The 16,963-nt window shown below is 50.2% G+C and overlaps 1 protein-coding gene across 1 annotated transcript in view; it reads right to left on the bottom strand.

The window, feature by feature from the left end:
* Positions 1 to 16,963, bottom strand: part of COL4A2 (collagen type IV alpha 2 chain) — a 152,412-nt gene that overhangs the window by 98,914 nt on the left and 36,535 nt on the right. Inside the window, exon 4 of the mRNA XM_079138043.1 lies at positions 9,416 to 9,496. Coding sequence (XP_078994169.1) covers positions 9,416 to 9,496 — 81 coding nt within the window. The remainder of the gene's footprint in view (positions 1 to 9,415; positions 9,497 to 16,963) is intronic.

Below are 16,963 nucleotides of genomic sequence, written 5' to 3'. Positions count from 1 at the left end.
GGCTTTGCCTGGCAGGGAGAATTCCTTTGTTCCTCCTGCACAACACCTGAGGATAAGCAGGCTGGGGTCACCCCTCTTTGAAGTGCAGAAAGCTCATGATAAATCTTGCTAGAGCAGAAATCACTTCTGAGACAGTGTGGGATTGATAAGGGAAGAGAGGGAAGCACGGAAGCACCCTGTCAGTGCACATGACCCTTGGCCGTCTTTTCTTTTTTCATTTTTTTTTTTTTTTTTTTTTTTGCAAGCTGGGGATCAAACTGAGGTGTTCTGCATGCTAGAAAAGAACTGTGTCACCAGCTACACCCAGCCCATACTCCGGGTCCCTCAAGGGAAGCTGTGAAACGAGTCTTATCAACTTGCACTTTAAGGTGGGACTCAATGTTAGGTAACAGTTCTCCTCGGAGGTTCCACTTTGAAGAAGAGAAGTTTTTAAGTTCAACTTTTAAGAGTTAGGTTCTATTTTGTAATCAAGTGAACTTTTAACTGAGTTCTCTATGAACTTCATTCTGGACAGATATAAAGCTATGCTGTGGTTTTTCTCCCGTTGTTATCAGAAAAGTCTCCCCAGCTCCTTTCCCTGCCCTGGAGTTAATATCAGACAGGTATCTGTCAGATATCTTGGGGGCATTGGCTGCACTTCCTGGAAATGAGGCTGGGGAGAAGCCTTGTCGACGCTCTGGACAGACACTCCAGCCTCTGGGCTGAGAGGTGCGCATGTCGCTTGGGTTGCAGGGCTGGCTTGGGCACACAGACTGCCGGCTGGAGACTGTGCATGCTGCCTCCTGTGGCTCACGTTTCCCACTGCCCGACCACTTCTCCAGGCTGGCCTGAGATGAGCAGAAGGTGAGAGGCGACAGGAGAAAGGACAGTGGCTTCCTCGGCTTTGTGGGACTGTGAGCCCTGAGATCCACAAAGGTCCTCAAAGGTCGCGCGACGTTCCTTTCACCAAACCTAGAACAGTAGGCTTGGCGGACAGATGCTGAACAGGGTGCAGTGCACAAAACTGATCATCTAATGTCTTCACAAGACTTAAAACTCCACGGCCATCACGACCTGTGGTCTTCTTAAAAGCAAGCGCCCCCACGCAGGCGCACGCAGGCACTTGCACGCTCACTACAGAGGCTGGCCTCGCCCCAGGATTCGCTTGACTGTTTCCTTATTTAAAACAGACTCTAAGTTTGAAGAGCAGGTCTGTGTCTCACCAAGACAACAATTTAATAAAAAACACTGATGCTGACGAAGCCACTGAGAACTCATTAGGCCAAAGATGATATTTACCCAGCATTAATTACTTCCATTCCATTCTGTTTCCTTTCTTTCTTTCTGGTTCCAAACCTTCAGGAATTATCCATCCCAACAGTGTCTAGGATATGAAAGCTTTTGTTCCTGCAGGGGGTCTTTAATGTCCTCAGTGTGGCCACGGAGGAAACTGTCCTCAATGCAGGGCTTGTGTTAGGTCACTAGAAAGTCTGTTTCTGCTTTGGTTCTTCTAGAATTTAAGCCTCTCGACTGGGCACAGAGAGAAAGGGGCAGGGGTATTTTGATCTTTTTAAGCAGCAGGGCCATATGGTCTTTTGAAGGCTGCTTTGTGCTTCCCACATGAGTCAGACATCTGACGGCTTGAATGATCCACTTGTCTACACCACAGTGAGCTAGTTTGGCTGAGATGCCAGAGGGCTAAGACTGGCAGGCTGCTCTAGGCCTCTGGTTGGCTGGCTTCTTAGGAAATTTTTGAAATGCTCAAAACTATTAAAAATAAACTTATTTAATGTTCACTCTGATGTCAATGATAGTGACACAGATGTATGTGCCATCTTTGTCCTTTGAGTGTGGAGGATGGGGTAGTTTCTGAAGGTTTAAAGATGGCGAAAATAAGGCAGGGAGGAGAAGACCCTGTTCCCACTTCCCCGGTGGCAAGCTCAGACGCCCCCAGGACAGTGTGCACAGGATCTCTGGGCTTGGCCATTTTTGCCACACTTCCTTCTGATTATTTTGCCATGCCTGAAAGGACATGGAAGGAGTAATTCCCCAACTCTGAAAGCCATGCGCGTCGACTTTCTCCTTGTTTCTGTAGCAGTGGGCAGAGGCCTGCTGACAAGGATGGACAGGTGGGCCCTGGCTGGACGACTCCACAGGACTTGGAGGCTGACCACTCTCAGGTAGAAGGTGCATGCTGCCCCACCCAGAGAGCCCGCCCTGTTAGCTCCCCTCTGCTGCACAAGGGGACACCGAGAGGCAACGCCTCTGCTGCCTCGGCAGCACTTAGGAAGCCTGTGTCGCTGGAAAGACTTTGCTCTGGTCTTTTTAGAAATCCTGCCATTATTTATTAAGTATGAACTGGGAAGTGAATGAACGAAACAGGTCGCTGTGCCAGTGTGGCTCTCCTGCGAGAGGAGAAGAGCGTCCGCGCCCACTTGCCCAGATGTCTGCTCCGGAGGAGCGGAATGAAGGGTGTCTGAGGCCAGGGCTTCTGCTGGATTTTGAGAACAGTGGAACTGTGGGTTCCTGCTCCTCTGGGAGGCTGTGGGGTTTCCCATCAAGACACAGAGCAGTTGCCACTCTCCTTGCCCTGGGCGTGAGCCGCCACCCACGTTTCCCATGAAGCTCTGGAAGGAAGGACATTTCCCCAGAACTGCCAGCTTCAGATGGAGTCAGCTGGTCTTCTGCCACTGCTCTTGGTGGGGTGGCTGGTGCAGATGCCCCATGTCCTGAGGCCACTGCCCCAAGCCCATGGAAGGGCCTTTTCTGCCTGCACCAGCCAGCGCTGGCTCCCAGGGTCACTTCTGTGCCTCTGCAACCCATATAAATGTCCCTGCTCTTCAGTTTGTCTTTCAGAAATCATCTGGCCAGCCAGGAATCTGGCTAAGGAACAAAGGGGTTAATTTTTCTCTGGACTTTAATCCTTGCTCTGAGCTCTGAAAATTCCTACTCTATGGTTGGCTTGTTTAGATGTAAATCCAGAAGGACACAGAGGGGTGTGTGGCTCTCTCAGAAAGACAGTGGCTTCTCCCTGCATCTCCAGGGTAGCAGAGGATTGAGTGCCACCTCTCGTCAGCAAGCCCTGGGATCAGGAGTGGCTATGAAAGAACATGGCACAGGCTGCCAAAGCATTCTGGGGGTGTATGTGTACAGAGTCCATCAGAAGGAGGAGCGGGAAAACAAGGTCCAGAGACCTTTCCACTTTCTGCTCTGCACTCAGGCACATCACCGTGCAAGGCTTCCTTGTCAGTCGCCGAGAAGACCTGCACCTACGTCACTTGTTCCCTGCTGACTCCAGTGTTCAGCAAATACCTGCTTAGCTGTCGCAGTAAGCAGCTGTGATAGGAACGGTATCTGCTAAAGTTGAGAAGCGTTAGGTCATCACCACCGAGATGACTTATTACCAGAGACTTTCACCATTCCTACTATTTAAGAATGTATTTTACTGATAGGAAACAATGGAATTCAGGGTAGAAATTTATCATGTTTCAGACAAAGGAAATGGTGATTTCAAAGACAATGGAAACTGGGGACACAGCTGTCACAGAGGGCTGGCCAGGTGTGCGTGAGGCCCTGGGTTTGATCCCCAGCACTGAACCTAAAGACACTGGGAATGAATTTTTTTTCTGAACACTGACTTCCTTTGGAGGTGCTAGGGACGGAACCAGAGCTTCGTGTGTGCCAAGCATGCGGTCCACCACTGGGTGCACCCCATCCTCTGCACACGAGCCTCCGATCATCAGATTCTCTCGTGATGTTCTTTGAGTCTATTCAGTGAAGCGATATTAAAATTATTTTAAGTACATTACTCTTCTTTTTGGGTGAGCTCCAACTTGGCCTTTTTTGGGTATCAAATCCTGAACACTGTCACGATAGTCCTTTTGACATTAAATATCCATCATATTGGGGTAGAACAGGGAGTGGGGACAGAAACTGCAATTTCTTCTTCTTCCCTAGCAGCTTTATTCACTCATTTTCATAATGGTTTGCTAAAAGTCCCACATTGAGAATATACCCACTGCAACTCTACATCGTGTACAATCAGAGAAGTGAGAAGTTTTGCTCCACTCGTGTACAATGAATTGAAATGCATTCTGCTGTCATGTGTAACTAATTAGAACAATAACAACAATAAAAGAATATATCCACTGCAATCTTGCTAAAGAGAGGAAGAGTCACACTGTGCTCAAGGGTTCAAGGGGGATCCCAAGCTGGCCAAAGCCACCATACCAGGAGCTCTGGTTCAAGCTCACGTTGGAAAAGCAAGAAGCACAGTCTCCGCAGGAGGCCCTGGGGAGGAGAGGGTGAGGGGTGGGGCTGGAGAACATGCCCTCCTGCCTGAGCTGGAGGGTCTGTGTGTCCAGCATTTCCAATGTGCTGTGCCCCGGGCTGGGTTACTTATGAGACAAGGCCATTTTGTAAAGCTATAAGCCACAGTGCAAATCCTGGTCTCACTTTCACGAGGCCTGGCTTTCCATTGTCCTGTCCTCACCCAGGGCTTACCTTTGGGAATGTTCTTACGCACCAACTGTTATCATTTCTCCTCCTGCCCCGGCTCCTCCCACCACCCTGCTGCATTAGCATTGATGTTCAGGGTGGCACCCACATGCCAGGTGCTGCTTTTGCTTGGATTTTAACTAATTGAAATAAAATAAAATCTAAAATTCAGCCCATCTGCTCACTAACCACACTCCATCACTCAAACAGCCATGCTGGACAGTGCAGACTGAACGTGGCCCAGGATGATTCTCCAGGAGCACATGGCACTGGAATATCAGTGCCAGCAGACCAGGGGTTGCACTGCCCAAATAGTGCCTGATACATGATGGATGTGCAAAGAATATTTGCCGAGTGAATAAATATTATTCTTAAATTTTAGTGGCCAACTAAGGCTAAATGCAATCTAGTCTGTATTTGGGGCCACGTTTTGGGTCTTCCTCTGTTTCTCTGCCTATAACTAGGTCTGGATTGAACGAGTTTTAGTGTTCCCTGAAAGGGCTCTGTGACCCGGGATCAGCTAGCTGACATCTTGGAGGGTGTCTCCTGAGGGCTTGTCATCTGGCCGCAGCAGATGGCCTCCCAGGCCTGTGCAGTCCCTCCCCACCACCTTCCCCTCCATCCTTGCCTCTCTGCGCCCTCTCTGTGGAGGTCACAGTCCTCACTTGCTCAGGTATGCTGTACTGGGGGGTGGCTTCCACATTCACTGGTGTGAGCCCTTCTCCTAGCCCTGGGCCTCACCTGCAGCAGTTGAAGCAGAACACACTGAACAGGCATTTGAGGCTGAAGGGATGCAAGACTCCACCGCTCGAAGGAAGCGAGGCTCTCTCACAGCGACGTGAAAGATGTGAAGGAAACGCCACTTTAGGGGCCTAGTGTGGTCTGACTTGTACTTGGGCGGCTCCCGTCCAAACCTATTTTCCCCACCGAAAGTGATGGAGGGTTGAGCTGCTGTAGCTTCTGAACTTAGGGGGAGCCAGGGCATCTTTGCTCCCAAGTTCCACTAAAAATAACCCCATGGTTTGGAAAGCGGGTGAGTCATGTGTAGACAGGGTTGCAGCCCGGAAGCCAGGCGGCATTTCTGCTACTGCTGAACAATTCTTTGTCCTTTCTGGGCCATGTTGGTGTACGATGTGTTGGCAAGGACATCTGCTTGGTAGCTGCATGCTACTCGGAAGCTTCTGCCTGGAAACTGGCTGCTGGTGTGAAAAGGGACTGTCCCCATCAGGGTCAGGCTAATGACTAGAGCACAGCAGAGCAAACTGCTCACGACTGCAGTCCACCTGCAGAGGAGGCTTGCCAGTCACTGGCTCACTGCCCAGGCCCCTCTCCTTCCTGAGCCTGAGGCTAGCAGTCTTATCATCTTGGGCTTGCTACCCCTTTGAGCCTACAGTCAGAGCCCAAGAATGCATTTTCCTGCCGTCCCATCCACCCACCTGCAAGACACAGGCGAGGAACACCCACACAGGATCCGTGCATAAAAACCACCCAGCACACGCTTTGGTTCGGGTCTTGCCACAAGCTGGTTATGAGTTCATGTAGGCCCTTCCCCTCCTGACGCAAGTGTGAATCACACCGCACCTCCCAGCTCTGACCAGGGAGTGGGGGCACTGTGGCTTGCTGGAACTATCAGGGGCCTGGTGGTTCTGCCCCCAAAAGCACTTCTCTCCCTGCCAGGAGAACTTGCAGCTCACCAACTAAGGGTGCAAGATCAGGCTCGGTATGTTTTATGCAAAGCTCATTCATTTGGTAACATGAGAATTCATCTGGAACTGGAATCCACAGTATGCTTGTGATTTCTGCTTGGAGTCCAAAAGTTATCCAGTAACACGCAGTTTCTGCTGTTGCAGTTGCCATGGTGAGGAGCACACTGGTTGGGGTACCATGTCCATATAAGGTGGACTTAGCCAGGGATGGGGGTGGAGAGCCTGCTGGGAGGTGTTTCACCACTGCTACAGTAGCACCAAGGAGAAAATATATGGCAAGGCACCCCAGGGGAAGCTGTGGGAAAGAACAAACTATGCACGCAGCTCTCCGGAGAGCAGACTCTGTCCAACTGCTATTTTTATATGTTACGTTACTTAAAAAATACTATCAAGCCAAAAGTAGGGCAGATGTGGCCCTGCTTTCTATAGAAACACATCTGGATGAATCTGCTAACTAATAAATCTTTAACCCATTTATTAATTCACATAGTTGGTAATCAAATACACCAAGTTTGTAGTATTGAAACCAATATATTTTAAAAAAATTTTTTTATATAGTTGTAGATGGACAGAATGCCTTTATTTTATGTGTTTATTTTTATGTGGTGCTAAGGCTCAAACCCAGTGCTTCACATGTGCTAGGCAAGGGGTCTTGCACTGAACTACAGCCCCAACCCCCAATGCCGTATCTTAATAACTGTTTTAAAGAAGCAGAGGCAATCGGCTCAACAAACACCTTCAGTAATGGGCTAGGTGTGCCTCAGGCAGCATGGTTGCTTCTCTCCCCATGCTGGGTTCTTCTCTCCTTTTACTACTAGTTGTTTCTACCATCTTACTGACAAGTGTGCATTGGTGTCCCAGAACTAACCAGTCAACCTTCAATGCTGACCAGTCCAACATCTCAACAACATCTGTTCAGCCACATCGCAGGTGGGTCTCATGGTGTCAGGCCCCCCGAGTGCTAGGACAGCGAGGATGACCGTGTGAAGGCTGCAGAGTGGGTGTGGTTTCTTTACTCCTGCACAAATTGCTCAGAGATTGGCCAAATTTCTACTTTGATCAGTGCTGACGACCTGCTGAGTGGTTAGAGGGACCCCCAGCCCACCTGAGTCTTGGATTACTAGAGTCTACCAAATTAACCAGAGGGGTGAGCTCTACACTTTACTTGAGAACATCTAAACTCAGACACAGCTGCTTCCTTAGCTAGAAACAGCTTCCTGAGCAGTAACAAGGTCTCAGTATCTGTGCTGTGAACTTGCTCAGAGACGACCTTAGGGATCTCCTCCCTAGAGACCTCTGAAAAGACCTGGGGCAGAACAACAGTACATGGGCATGCTAGTGGCAACGTTTGCATCTTCGCTGAAGAACTGAGTTCTTGTAAAGGCAATACAAACAATTCTGTCCTGGTTCCGCATTTGATAATCACAAGAAGTGAGAAAGAAACACAGAAGTCTATAGCTTCTGCTTGGGCTGAGCTCTGTCTGGCTGAGTACTTGGAGAATACAGAGGCCCTCTCCAGCCGAGCGCCACCCGACATCTGCGCTGGTGGCAGATGTTTGTACACTGCTGACTCATCTACTTCATGTCCATATAAGGCAGCTGGCTGAGTGCGCGGAGCGTCTGCACCCAGGCTGTCTCCACAGATCTCTCATTTCAGCACCGGGAAAATCAACGGCAGGGAACCCGGGGCAGCCAAAACCTCAGGAGATGCAACCATGGATATAAAAACATGATCCTTGTTAGATGCTGACGAATGACCTACAATTCCTAAAACATCAATCTAAGCTGGGAGAACCTTCGCTAAAGCCGAGGCTCACCATCTGCGAATGGCAAGGCCTGATGAACACGGCACGTGAGGTGGCCTTGGTCCCAGGCACAGCCCCTCCGGGGTGATCTCTGCCACTGGCGTAGTCATCAGTCAGTCACGGGTTAGAAAAAAAGGCCACCACACTGACCAAGGGTCCTTGTTGTGAAGACTAGGAGTCACGTCTCGTGGAGGGGACTCAGGAGTGGAGAAAGAACCCCAGTGTGGCAGAGCCCACAGCCAGAGGCAGGAGTGGGCACAGCCACATCAAAAACTGCCTTCAGGACTCCACTGGGGAAACTCACTGGCACCCGGGACTGTAGTGGGTTCTGGCAACAATGGCACAGAAGGCAAGAATTCCCAATGGCCTCCCACCCACCACCTGGCAGTCACCAGAGGTGCAGACCAGCAGGAATTCCAGGAACAGAAAGGCCAGCCCTGTGGCATAATGTGAAATGCTACTCCTAGGCCTCCACAAGCACGGTGGGCCTGAACATATAAGCGGAAGGACTATCTTCAGAAACAAGTAAAGGCTCAAACGCCTGCTTCAAAGGTAACAGAGTGGGAGACCAGCCATTTCAATGAAGCACTGAGCGCATTAGACCCAACATCAGAGCAACAGTTCAGATTCTGCCAGGGGTTCTGTAATAATTTGGGGTAGCCTTTTTTTTTTCTTGCTTATCTGTGAAACGAGCTGTAAAAGAGCATTCAGGGAATGAGTAATTTTAAATTCAGAATCACTACCCATGGTATAAAGGCTGATCCTCTCTAGTTTGCATACCTACACTGGAATACAAATGCAACTGTTTTCTCTTCTATAATAATTTTACAAGGTATGTTTGTGTAAAATTTAAGTATAAACATCATTGCCTTACATGTATACATACGCCCAAGTGTATATATACCCACTTGCACATGCAGCCTGCCCTCCATATTGGAAGGTTCCACTTCTATGGATTCAACCACCATGGATTAAAAATATTTTTTATAATATTGCTTCTATACTGCATTTGTACAGATTTTTCTTGTCTTTACTTCCTAAATTGTACAGTATAACATCTATTTATGTTGCCTTAGGTATCAAAAGTCATCTAGAGTGATCTGAAGTGGAGGACGATGTGTGTGGGCGCCATGCAAATCTTGTGCCACTTTCCGTAAAGGACTTGAGTGTCAGCTTGTGACACCCAGGGGTGTCTGGGAACCTATCTCCAACAGATGCTGAGGGATGACCACATGTCTTAACAGTGAAAAAGAGAAAAGGAAAAGTGGTGTAATCTGCTCAATTTGGCATTGTTACTTGTGCTGTTAAAGAGAATGTGGTTGTATTAAATTTCTTAGAAAAGCATTCAATTGACTTAATCAGGTAATTCAGGTACTTTCACTCCAAACAGCAGCGTCAGGAAGCAATAATGGCGATGTTCTGACTTACGCGTCCTCCTTTCTCGGGGTAGCACTGGCAGCCGCCACTGCAGTCTCTCCCTCCACAGGGCACATCGAACTTCTTCACACCCTGCAAAAATCAAGCACAAAGCAAAGAGTGTTACTTAAGCCGTGTTATCTACAGTGTGGGTCATGATACCACCTGCTGGGAGTCCTTTCAACTCTAACAAACAATGATTCATTCAACCTATTTAATGAGCATTTATTTAGAACAGTTTTAAGTGGGTTCACAGCCATACTGAGCAGAAGGTAGTGAGAGTTCCCATCTGCCCTATAGCCGACACGCCTGGCCTCCCCACCAGCACATCCTGCTGTGGGATCAGCGAGGCCACCTGGCATATCACCACCTCCCCGGGCCCATCCTGCGGTGGGATCAGTGAGCCCGCCTGGCTCATCACCACCTCCCTGGGTTCCTTCTGCCTGTGTGCTCGCTCTTGGTGTCATGTGTTCTGTGGTCAAGGGCCTTGCATGCCTTGAGAAGTTCCCTGAACCGGGGAGTCCAGAAGGCAGATTGGCATTGCACTCAACAGACTATGCCACAGGACACAGGCTGTGGTAGGAATGAGGGGCCCAGGGTGGGAAGCAACTCCTCCTCGTACCTGGAGGTGGAGGGATACATCCTGGAGAGGCCCGAGTGAGCCCGGGTGAGAGGAGCGGGACCTGAGGCCAGGCTGCTCTGGGACCCACCAGGTAGCACTGATCCTAGCGAGTGTGAACAGGAGAATGAGAATGTGCACCAACCAGGGGACAGACTGCAGCGGGCATTGCCTGTGAAGACTCAGGTGGGCACACCTGCAGGGAGAGCCCACCTCATTCCTCTTGCCTGGGAGCCAGGCTGATCTGCTGTGAGGAGGAGGAACCAGGCTTCTCCCAGAACTAGTTCAGTTACCTGGGGAGGCAGAGTGGAACTTTCTGCTATGAAAGCAACTCTGAAGTGGGCTCACTGGAGACCCGGGGTTCTCTGTCTGGCCGGTTCCATTGGGGAAGAGATTCCTCACTCTTGATTTCAGCATTTAGGATAAAGGAAGATGGGGACTGGACCGTGTGAGTTCTCCCAGACTGTTCCCAGGGCTGGGTACCTGGAGCAGGACAAACAGCCCCGCCCTCTTTTCTCCTCTGTCCAAGGGGTCCAGCTGCTGCCCAGGCCCCCACTGCTCTCCCAGGGGAGCGGTAAGCCCTCCCCCAGGTGAGCTGCTGCAGCCTTTCCTGGAGGAAAATCTTGTCTGGTTCTTCACGCTTGGCCACAGTTCTGCAAACGTCTCGTGTGCCCACACGACGTCTGTGTGGCCATGCCACAGACAGTCACACTAAGGGGCTCTGGACACCGGCCGCCTCTGGCACTCCTGGGCCTGACCTTGTTGTGAAAGCAAAGCCCTGGCCCGACGGGATGGTGCAGTGCCAGGCAGTACTGCGTGTGGTCACAGCTTTCCTCCTCTCTGAGCTGTGCCTCAGTGACCCAGCAGGATGGGCCTGGGGACCCTCTGCAAGGTTTTGTGACAGACGTGAGCCAGAGTCCTCCCTGTACCCCCTCCTGTGGGCATCCACACGGAGAGGCAGGCAGCACGGCCATGGTCCTGCTGCGGTCCTACTCAGCGCACTGTCCATGCTCAACCCTGGACGCGCAGGACAAGCACGTCTGACTCCCAACATCTGCCTGGCCAGCGTTTGCCTCGGGCCTCCGCGGTCCTTCAAGGCTCTTCCTGAAGAGACTGACAGACCCTCCCCTGGGCTCACCTCCCGCCAGAGAGGACTCACGGGAGACCTCCACATATTTAGTGTTCTTATAATAATTCTTTATCTAATCCAGTCCCTGATGCATCAGTCACTGCTTTGAAGAATTCCAGAAAGTCGGAGCATCTCAAATCCTCTAAGGAAACTAATATAGCTCCTTTAAATCTCTTTTTGGTTATCTTTTTGTCCCATGTGAGGTTAATGAGACTGCTGAGTTCCACAGTATAAAAGTAAGCACATATAAAACCCTTTTATGCCCTCAAAGGTGATTTTCTATGGTTTCAGTGTTTACGTGTATGATTTCCATGGTTCTGGATGTGGGGTTTTTAGGACCACAGCTTCACATAAGCGGTAGGTTTCACGGCTTATCCTTAACACCAATGGGACAGGCCTGAATGGGCCAGTGCATTCATACTTCATTACACATGACCATGATATGAATAGGTGCCTTGGCAGCTGACCCCGCTGACCCAGAGATTTGTTTGCCAGTTGCTGGGAAAGGGCTGGGGGCTCTGCTCAAGCTCCCTCTGGTGTTTCATGTGCTATTTTAAAATCTGACTTTAGAGCCACTTACTAGATCCCTGTGTATAAATCATGGGTTGGAAAGATTTTAATGGTTTTGAATGACCAAGCAGACTCCCTTTACTAAGTTTAAGATATTCACTGGATTTGGTTATAGAAACGAGCTCTCCATGACCTGCTCACTAAGGAATGGTCCCTTCTGGTACCGTACTTTGCCAACACATGCCCCGGTCTCACCAGGGAGGATACACACATCGTTGGCAGGCAGCCCCTCACAGACCATGCCACCCTGAGTCACAGACATTCCAGCCACATGTGACTGTGTGTGTGTGTGTTCCCGTCGGCAGCTCACCTCTCCTTCACAGGGACTCTTGTGAATTCCAGAGTCACAAGGGTCCTAAGTGCCACACAGTGGAATGGCAGGTCTCCAGGACAAACAGGAGTATTTACTAACTGGGCAGGGCAGGTGCTCCAGACGGCCTCTGCACACGGCTCTCACCTGAGCCTCTCGAGATGTGAATGCCTTCCAAGGCCATGGCTGGGCGGTGGGAGAAGGACTACATGGGACCCAGGACCGTGTCCCTGCCTTCCTGTCCAATAGGAGGGTAGTAACAGCTCACAGCAGCACTGCCAGCCTCGGCCTTGACTTTACAGTGCAGTGTGACCCAAAGACAAACCACGGTCCTCCTGCTGGTCAACTGCTTCCCAGGGAGGGCTGGCTCTGCCACCCCACCTCTGTCTCGAGAGCTGCCACTACTCAAGGGTGGACACTGGCTCTGGCCTGAGCGTTTACCTCCAAGTCTGTAAAGGCAAGCTTTTCTCCCAGTTCTTCTTAAGTCTCTACAAGCATTTTACATTTCTCATTCTACAAAATCACAGGTTAAAAAAAGAAACGTCAATTGTAGTCTCCATCAGTTCCCCGTTTCCAGGCTGAGTTCCCAGTGGCAGCAATGGTGTAGCACAATGTCCAACCCCTTGCTCTCCAGGGTCCCCAGAATGGGCGTCTGGCCACTGACTTCTCCAAGGAAGCATGAAGACGACGAAGCTCCCAGGATGGGGCTCCTACAGACCCTCTCCAGGTGCGGCCAGTACCCACTGTCTAGGGCCACACCTTGTCCATTCAACTGAGCTAATCCAGGAGAAAGAGGACCCGTGGCCCAAGGTGACCGATTATACTGAAGATCTGTGGAAGCTGGTGACCTCCCCGAGCACTGGAGAATGCACGTGTCTGTCCCCTTCAACCCATCCAGGAGCTCTGGGCACCGAGGAGCCTGTGCTCCTGACCCACTCCAGAGGACGGCACCTAGTACTCCCAACTTCAGACCAGCTGAAGCAGGAGAGCCCACTCATCTCCTTTCCCTTACAAACCCATTGGCTCCCTCCCTCTCTCATCCATTCTTACCTAATGTACTGGGCTCTGGGTATAAAGTGGGGACAGGCCAGACAACGTCCCTGCCCTTGTGGAGTATGCACAGTAGACAAGAAGGTTGATTCAAGAAACAGATGCCTGAACTGAGCTAACTGAACTAGCGGATTCTGGCTGATGCTCTAAAGGAGAGTGGGCAGGGCTGTGGGTCAGGAACAAGGAGACTGTGAGGGCACCTTCTAACACAGGGACTCACTCAACCCAGGCCCCAGCCCGCGGGCTACACCATGCTCCTGTCCTGCTCACATGCCCACCTCACAAGCACCATTTAGCCTGAGGGTGTGATGACCCAGAGGAGACCCCCAGCTGCCCATCACCCTCCAGGCCCTGGTGAGCAAGACCTTCCTGTCATCACTTGAGGGGTTCAGAACCCCATGAACAGGGGTGAACTGAAGTCTACTCCTCTTATGACCCTCAGGATGTCCCAACAGTACTGTAGCCCCAACTTCCAGCTCAGGGTTCAACTTCAACCTGTGGATGCCCTACAGTCCAGGACGGACAGCTCAGAGGCACCAGGGCACCAGTCATGGCTCAAACCAAAGGCATCTCAGCTGTTTCCCAAATGCATGGCCATTTCAAATTTCTTCAGCAGAAGAGCCAGCATGTGCTAGGGCCCTCACACAGGTCCATCAGGTCACCTATCTCGTCACCTGCCACACTGAAGACCTGGTCCCCATCTGAAGCATCAGCTCCTTCAAGGAAGGCAGAGGAATGGAAGAGACTGGGAGAGACACTGCACTCCCAGGGGTGGGGACATTAATGTGGCCATCATTGTCATCTCTTGACAGCTTCAGTGTTGTAGAAGCCACAGGAGTTTTGAAAAATAAATGCAAATGATAAATTTGGGCACAGAGTTCAAAGTGGCTTCAGCAAAAGCATCCCAGTGGACAGTCTGCACCACCAGGAAGAGAAGAAGGTGGCATTCTCAAAACAAAGCCTGTGTGGCAAGAGAGGAGGAGAGTGGAGAGGGCCGTGGGTCATGGAGAAACCTGAGTGGGCATGCAGGTGAAGACACGGGAGAGAGGCTGAGGACAAACCTGGAAGCAGTTTCATCAGTGAAGTGGAGGGGACGGCAGGGGACGGACGCCAGCCCCCAGCTGGAGTGTGGACCAGCAGCAGCCTCCCTGCAGCCAGCTATGAATGTACCCTCCCAGGATCCACTGGGCCAGAACCCATCTTCTAATATGGTTTCCAGGCAGTCAGGCTGGGCTCTGCTCAGCCTGCACTAGATGACGGGCCTGGCACTGTGGGGAGGGGCTTCGGTGAAGCCTGGGAGGGAGCTGCATGCCACAGCCATCTTTGTGCAGCAGAAGGTGGGGTCTCAGCCTGGGGGGTGGTCCAAGCTTCGTAGACCCAGTCACATCCACCTTAGAAAAGGGCTGTCCTCAGGTCTCTCTTGCTCCTGCAGTGGACTCAGGGGGCTCTGAGTACCCAGGACCACAGATGTTGGGCTTCCAAAGTGCAAGATGACTCTTAGATCTCTTTGCCTTCTTTAAAATATATCCTTTTAGGGCTCTTTGTTTCCTGCTGAATCTTACCCTGTCCTGGACTGGTGGCCAGCACGGCTGTGCTGATGAGAAATCACAGGACTTGGGAATGACCTGGACTGCTCAGGAGCCAGATGGCAAGACACAGGCCTAAAAAGCATGTTCTGGAGGACTCGGATCATATTCCACCCACTGGAATGCGACTGACATTGTTTCCAGGTGGAAAGTGGAAAGCTTGAGCAAGGGATTTCTTGGTTGACTTAAAAAAAATCTTTTATTAGTGCATTACAGTTAGTTACACATGGCAGTCAGGTTCATTATGGCGTAATTGTACTGGCGTGGAATTTAAGTTGCTCCACTTTAGTCCCGGTACCTCCTCTTTCTCTTTCCCCTCCCTCCTTCAGTCTCTCTTCCTCTACTCTACTGGTCTTCCATCTGCTTATTTACTGATTTTTTTTTTTTTTTTAAATTAGGTGCTTTAAAGATATACATAAAGGTGGATCTTGGTTGGCTTTTTGTATGGGAATCCCTTTCCTTGGAGTGTTTGAGTCTTGGCATTATCCCATTTAGAAGGATTTGAAGATCTATCTAATTTCACAGCATCTGTCTCAGACACATTCACATTACTCTAGATGCATGGTCTGGACTCCCTGGGGAGGCTTCTCCCCTGGAGAACAAAAGTCCAGTACTGGGTCTTCTCAGGGAACACAGGCTCCATCTTCCTGAACTAGGTTCCTATCACGCCCAAGCAGAGAATTCTGTGTCTTGGGCCAATGACTCTCTGTCCGCCAGCAGATTCTTCTCTGCCATTTATACATGGGATTCTGTAGAGTCAGAGCAGAGATCAGCAGTAGCAGCTGCAAGATTAAGAGAATATCCGGTCCCACAGGTTGCTGGCTCTGCCTGCATTTGAGCAATGCCACGGTAGCAAGAAGGGGTATCGTGTTGCCTTTGCCAGGGCTCATGAACCATCAGGCAGACAGGAAAGGCCCTCCTTCCCCACCTCGCTGGGGCAAAGGAGTGCCATCCTGAAGAATGACCCCGTTTCCAAGTGTTGAGAAAACTGCCCAGTGCCACTTCTCCAACCACAGAGGTGGTTTTATATTTAGGACATTCAGAAATACTTCTGAATGAAAACTTGAACACCAGGAAATGAAACACATAAAAGATTCAGATTCCTTAAGAGTAGTTATCTAACTACCTGTATGAATTGTCTGTGTACCTTTAGGGCACAAACCCATGGAAATGCACCCAGCTTTCTGCAGATGTATCACTACAGTTGATACAATATATGTGAATGAAAGGAAAAATGGTGGCCATTGTTTTCAACTTGCACATAAAAATGAGTATTAATCAAATTTATATGAAAATTCAAGAACAAAACTCATCTGTCCTAAAACAAAGAATATTTTGTCCTCCACATGTTCCAAGAAATGTCTCGTCCAAGGAAGTCTTTTAAAGCCAATATACCTCCAGCCAAAAAGAGCAATTCTCTGAAGGGAATTTACAGATACTTTGCTGTTGAATTGCCCCCAGCACCTAATCCAAACTTCCTCCACAGAGGAATATTGAATAACCCATTCTAAGTGACATAAAAGGTAAATGCTTCTTATTGCTAAAAGTAATTATCTTTCATGTTATAAGGCAAAAATAATCTATACGGGTCTTTGTGTATCACAAGTTCAGTCAAGCTGGACGTTTTAGAAATATCCTTTTAATCCTAACAAAGAAGAAAGCCAACTTGAGAACAAGGTTCCCGGCAAAATTCTATTAGTTTATCAAAACAGGAAATATAAGCCATTTCCTTACATGCAGCTTTAGAAATTAAGGAAATAATTCCAGCATGGCATGAGCAAGACAAGGTATAGGGAAAAGGAAACGCAGCCAGAGTGGCACACACAGAACAAAGTCCTTCTCCCCAACGAGCCCGTGGGAGACCCAGCCAACTGCTTCCTTTGTTTAACAGCATTTCAAGGGCGCCCGTGACAAAGGCCATCCCTTGAGAGCAGGCCTGCCATGGTCACCAGCTGGAGGCAGAGTCCAGCTGGTGGGAGAAGTGCTCACCCACTTGGAGGAAGAACCCTGATGGACCCCACCAGTGCCAGCTGTCCCAGCACCGTGGCCGCTGCCTCCCTCCTGGCGCCAGGAGGTTCAGGGAAGGAGAGGAGGTCAGGCCGCTGTGTTTGCAGCAGGATAGCCAGAAAGATGGGAGACGGAGAGAGTTCCTAGGGTGGAAGCCCAGGTCCTGCGAGTGCTCCCCAGGCCTGCCCAGGTGCACAGCTGTTCTCCATGGCAGCAGATGTAACCAGCAGGGACCATGCTTGTGCCTCAAGGAGCCAACAGGTGCCGGCACAGGTTTGTGCACTTGGAT

Source organism: Sciurus vulgaris, assembly GCF_902686455.1.
Source record: "Sciurus vulgaris genome assembly, chromosome: 4".
NCBI lineage: Eukaryota > Metazoa > Chordata > Mammalia > Rodentia > Sciuridae > Sciurus > Sciurus vulgaris.
Note: the sequence above shows the minus strand (reverse complement) of the source record. Positions and strands in the feature narration are given on the sequence as shown.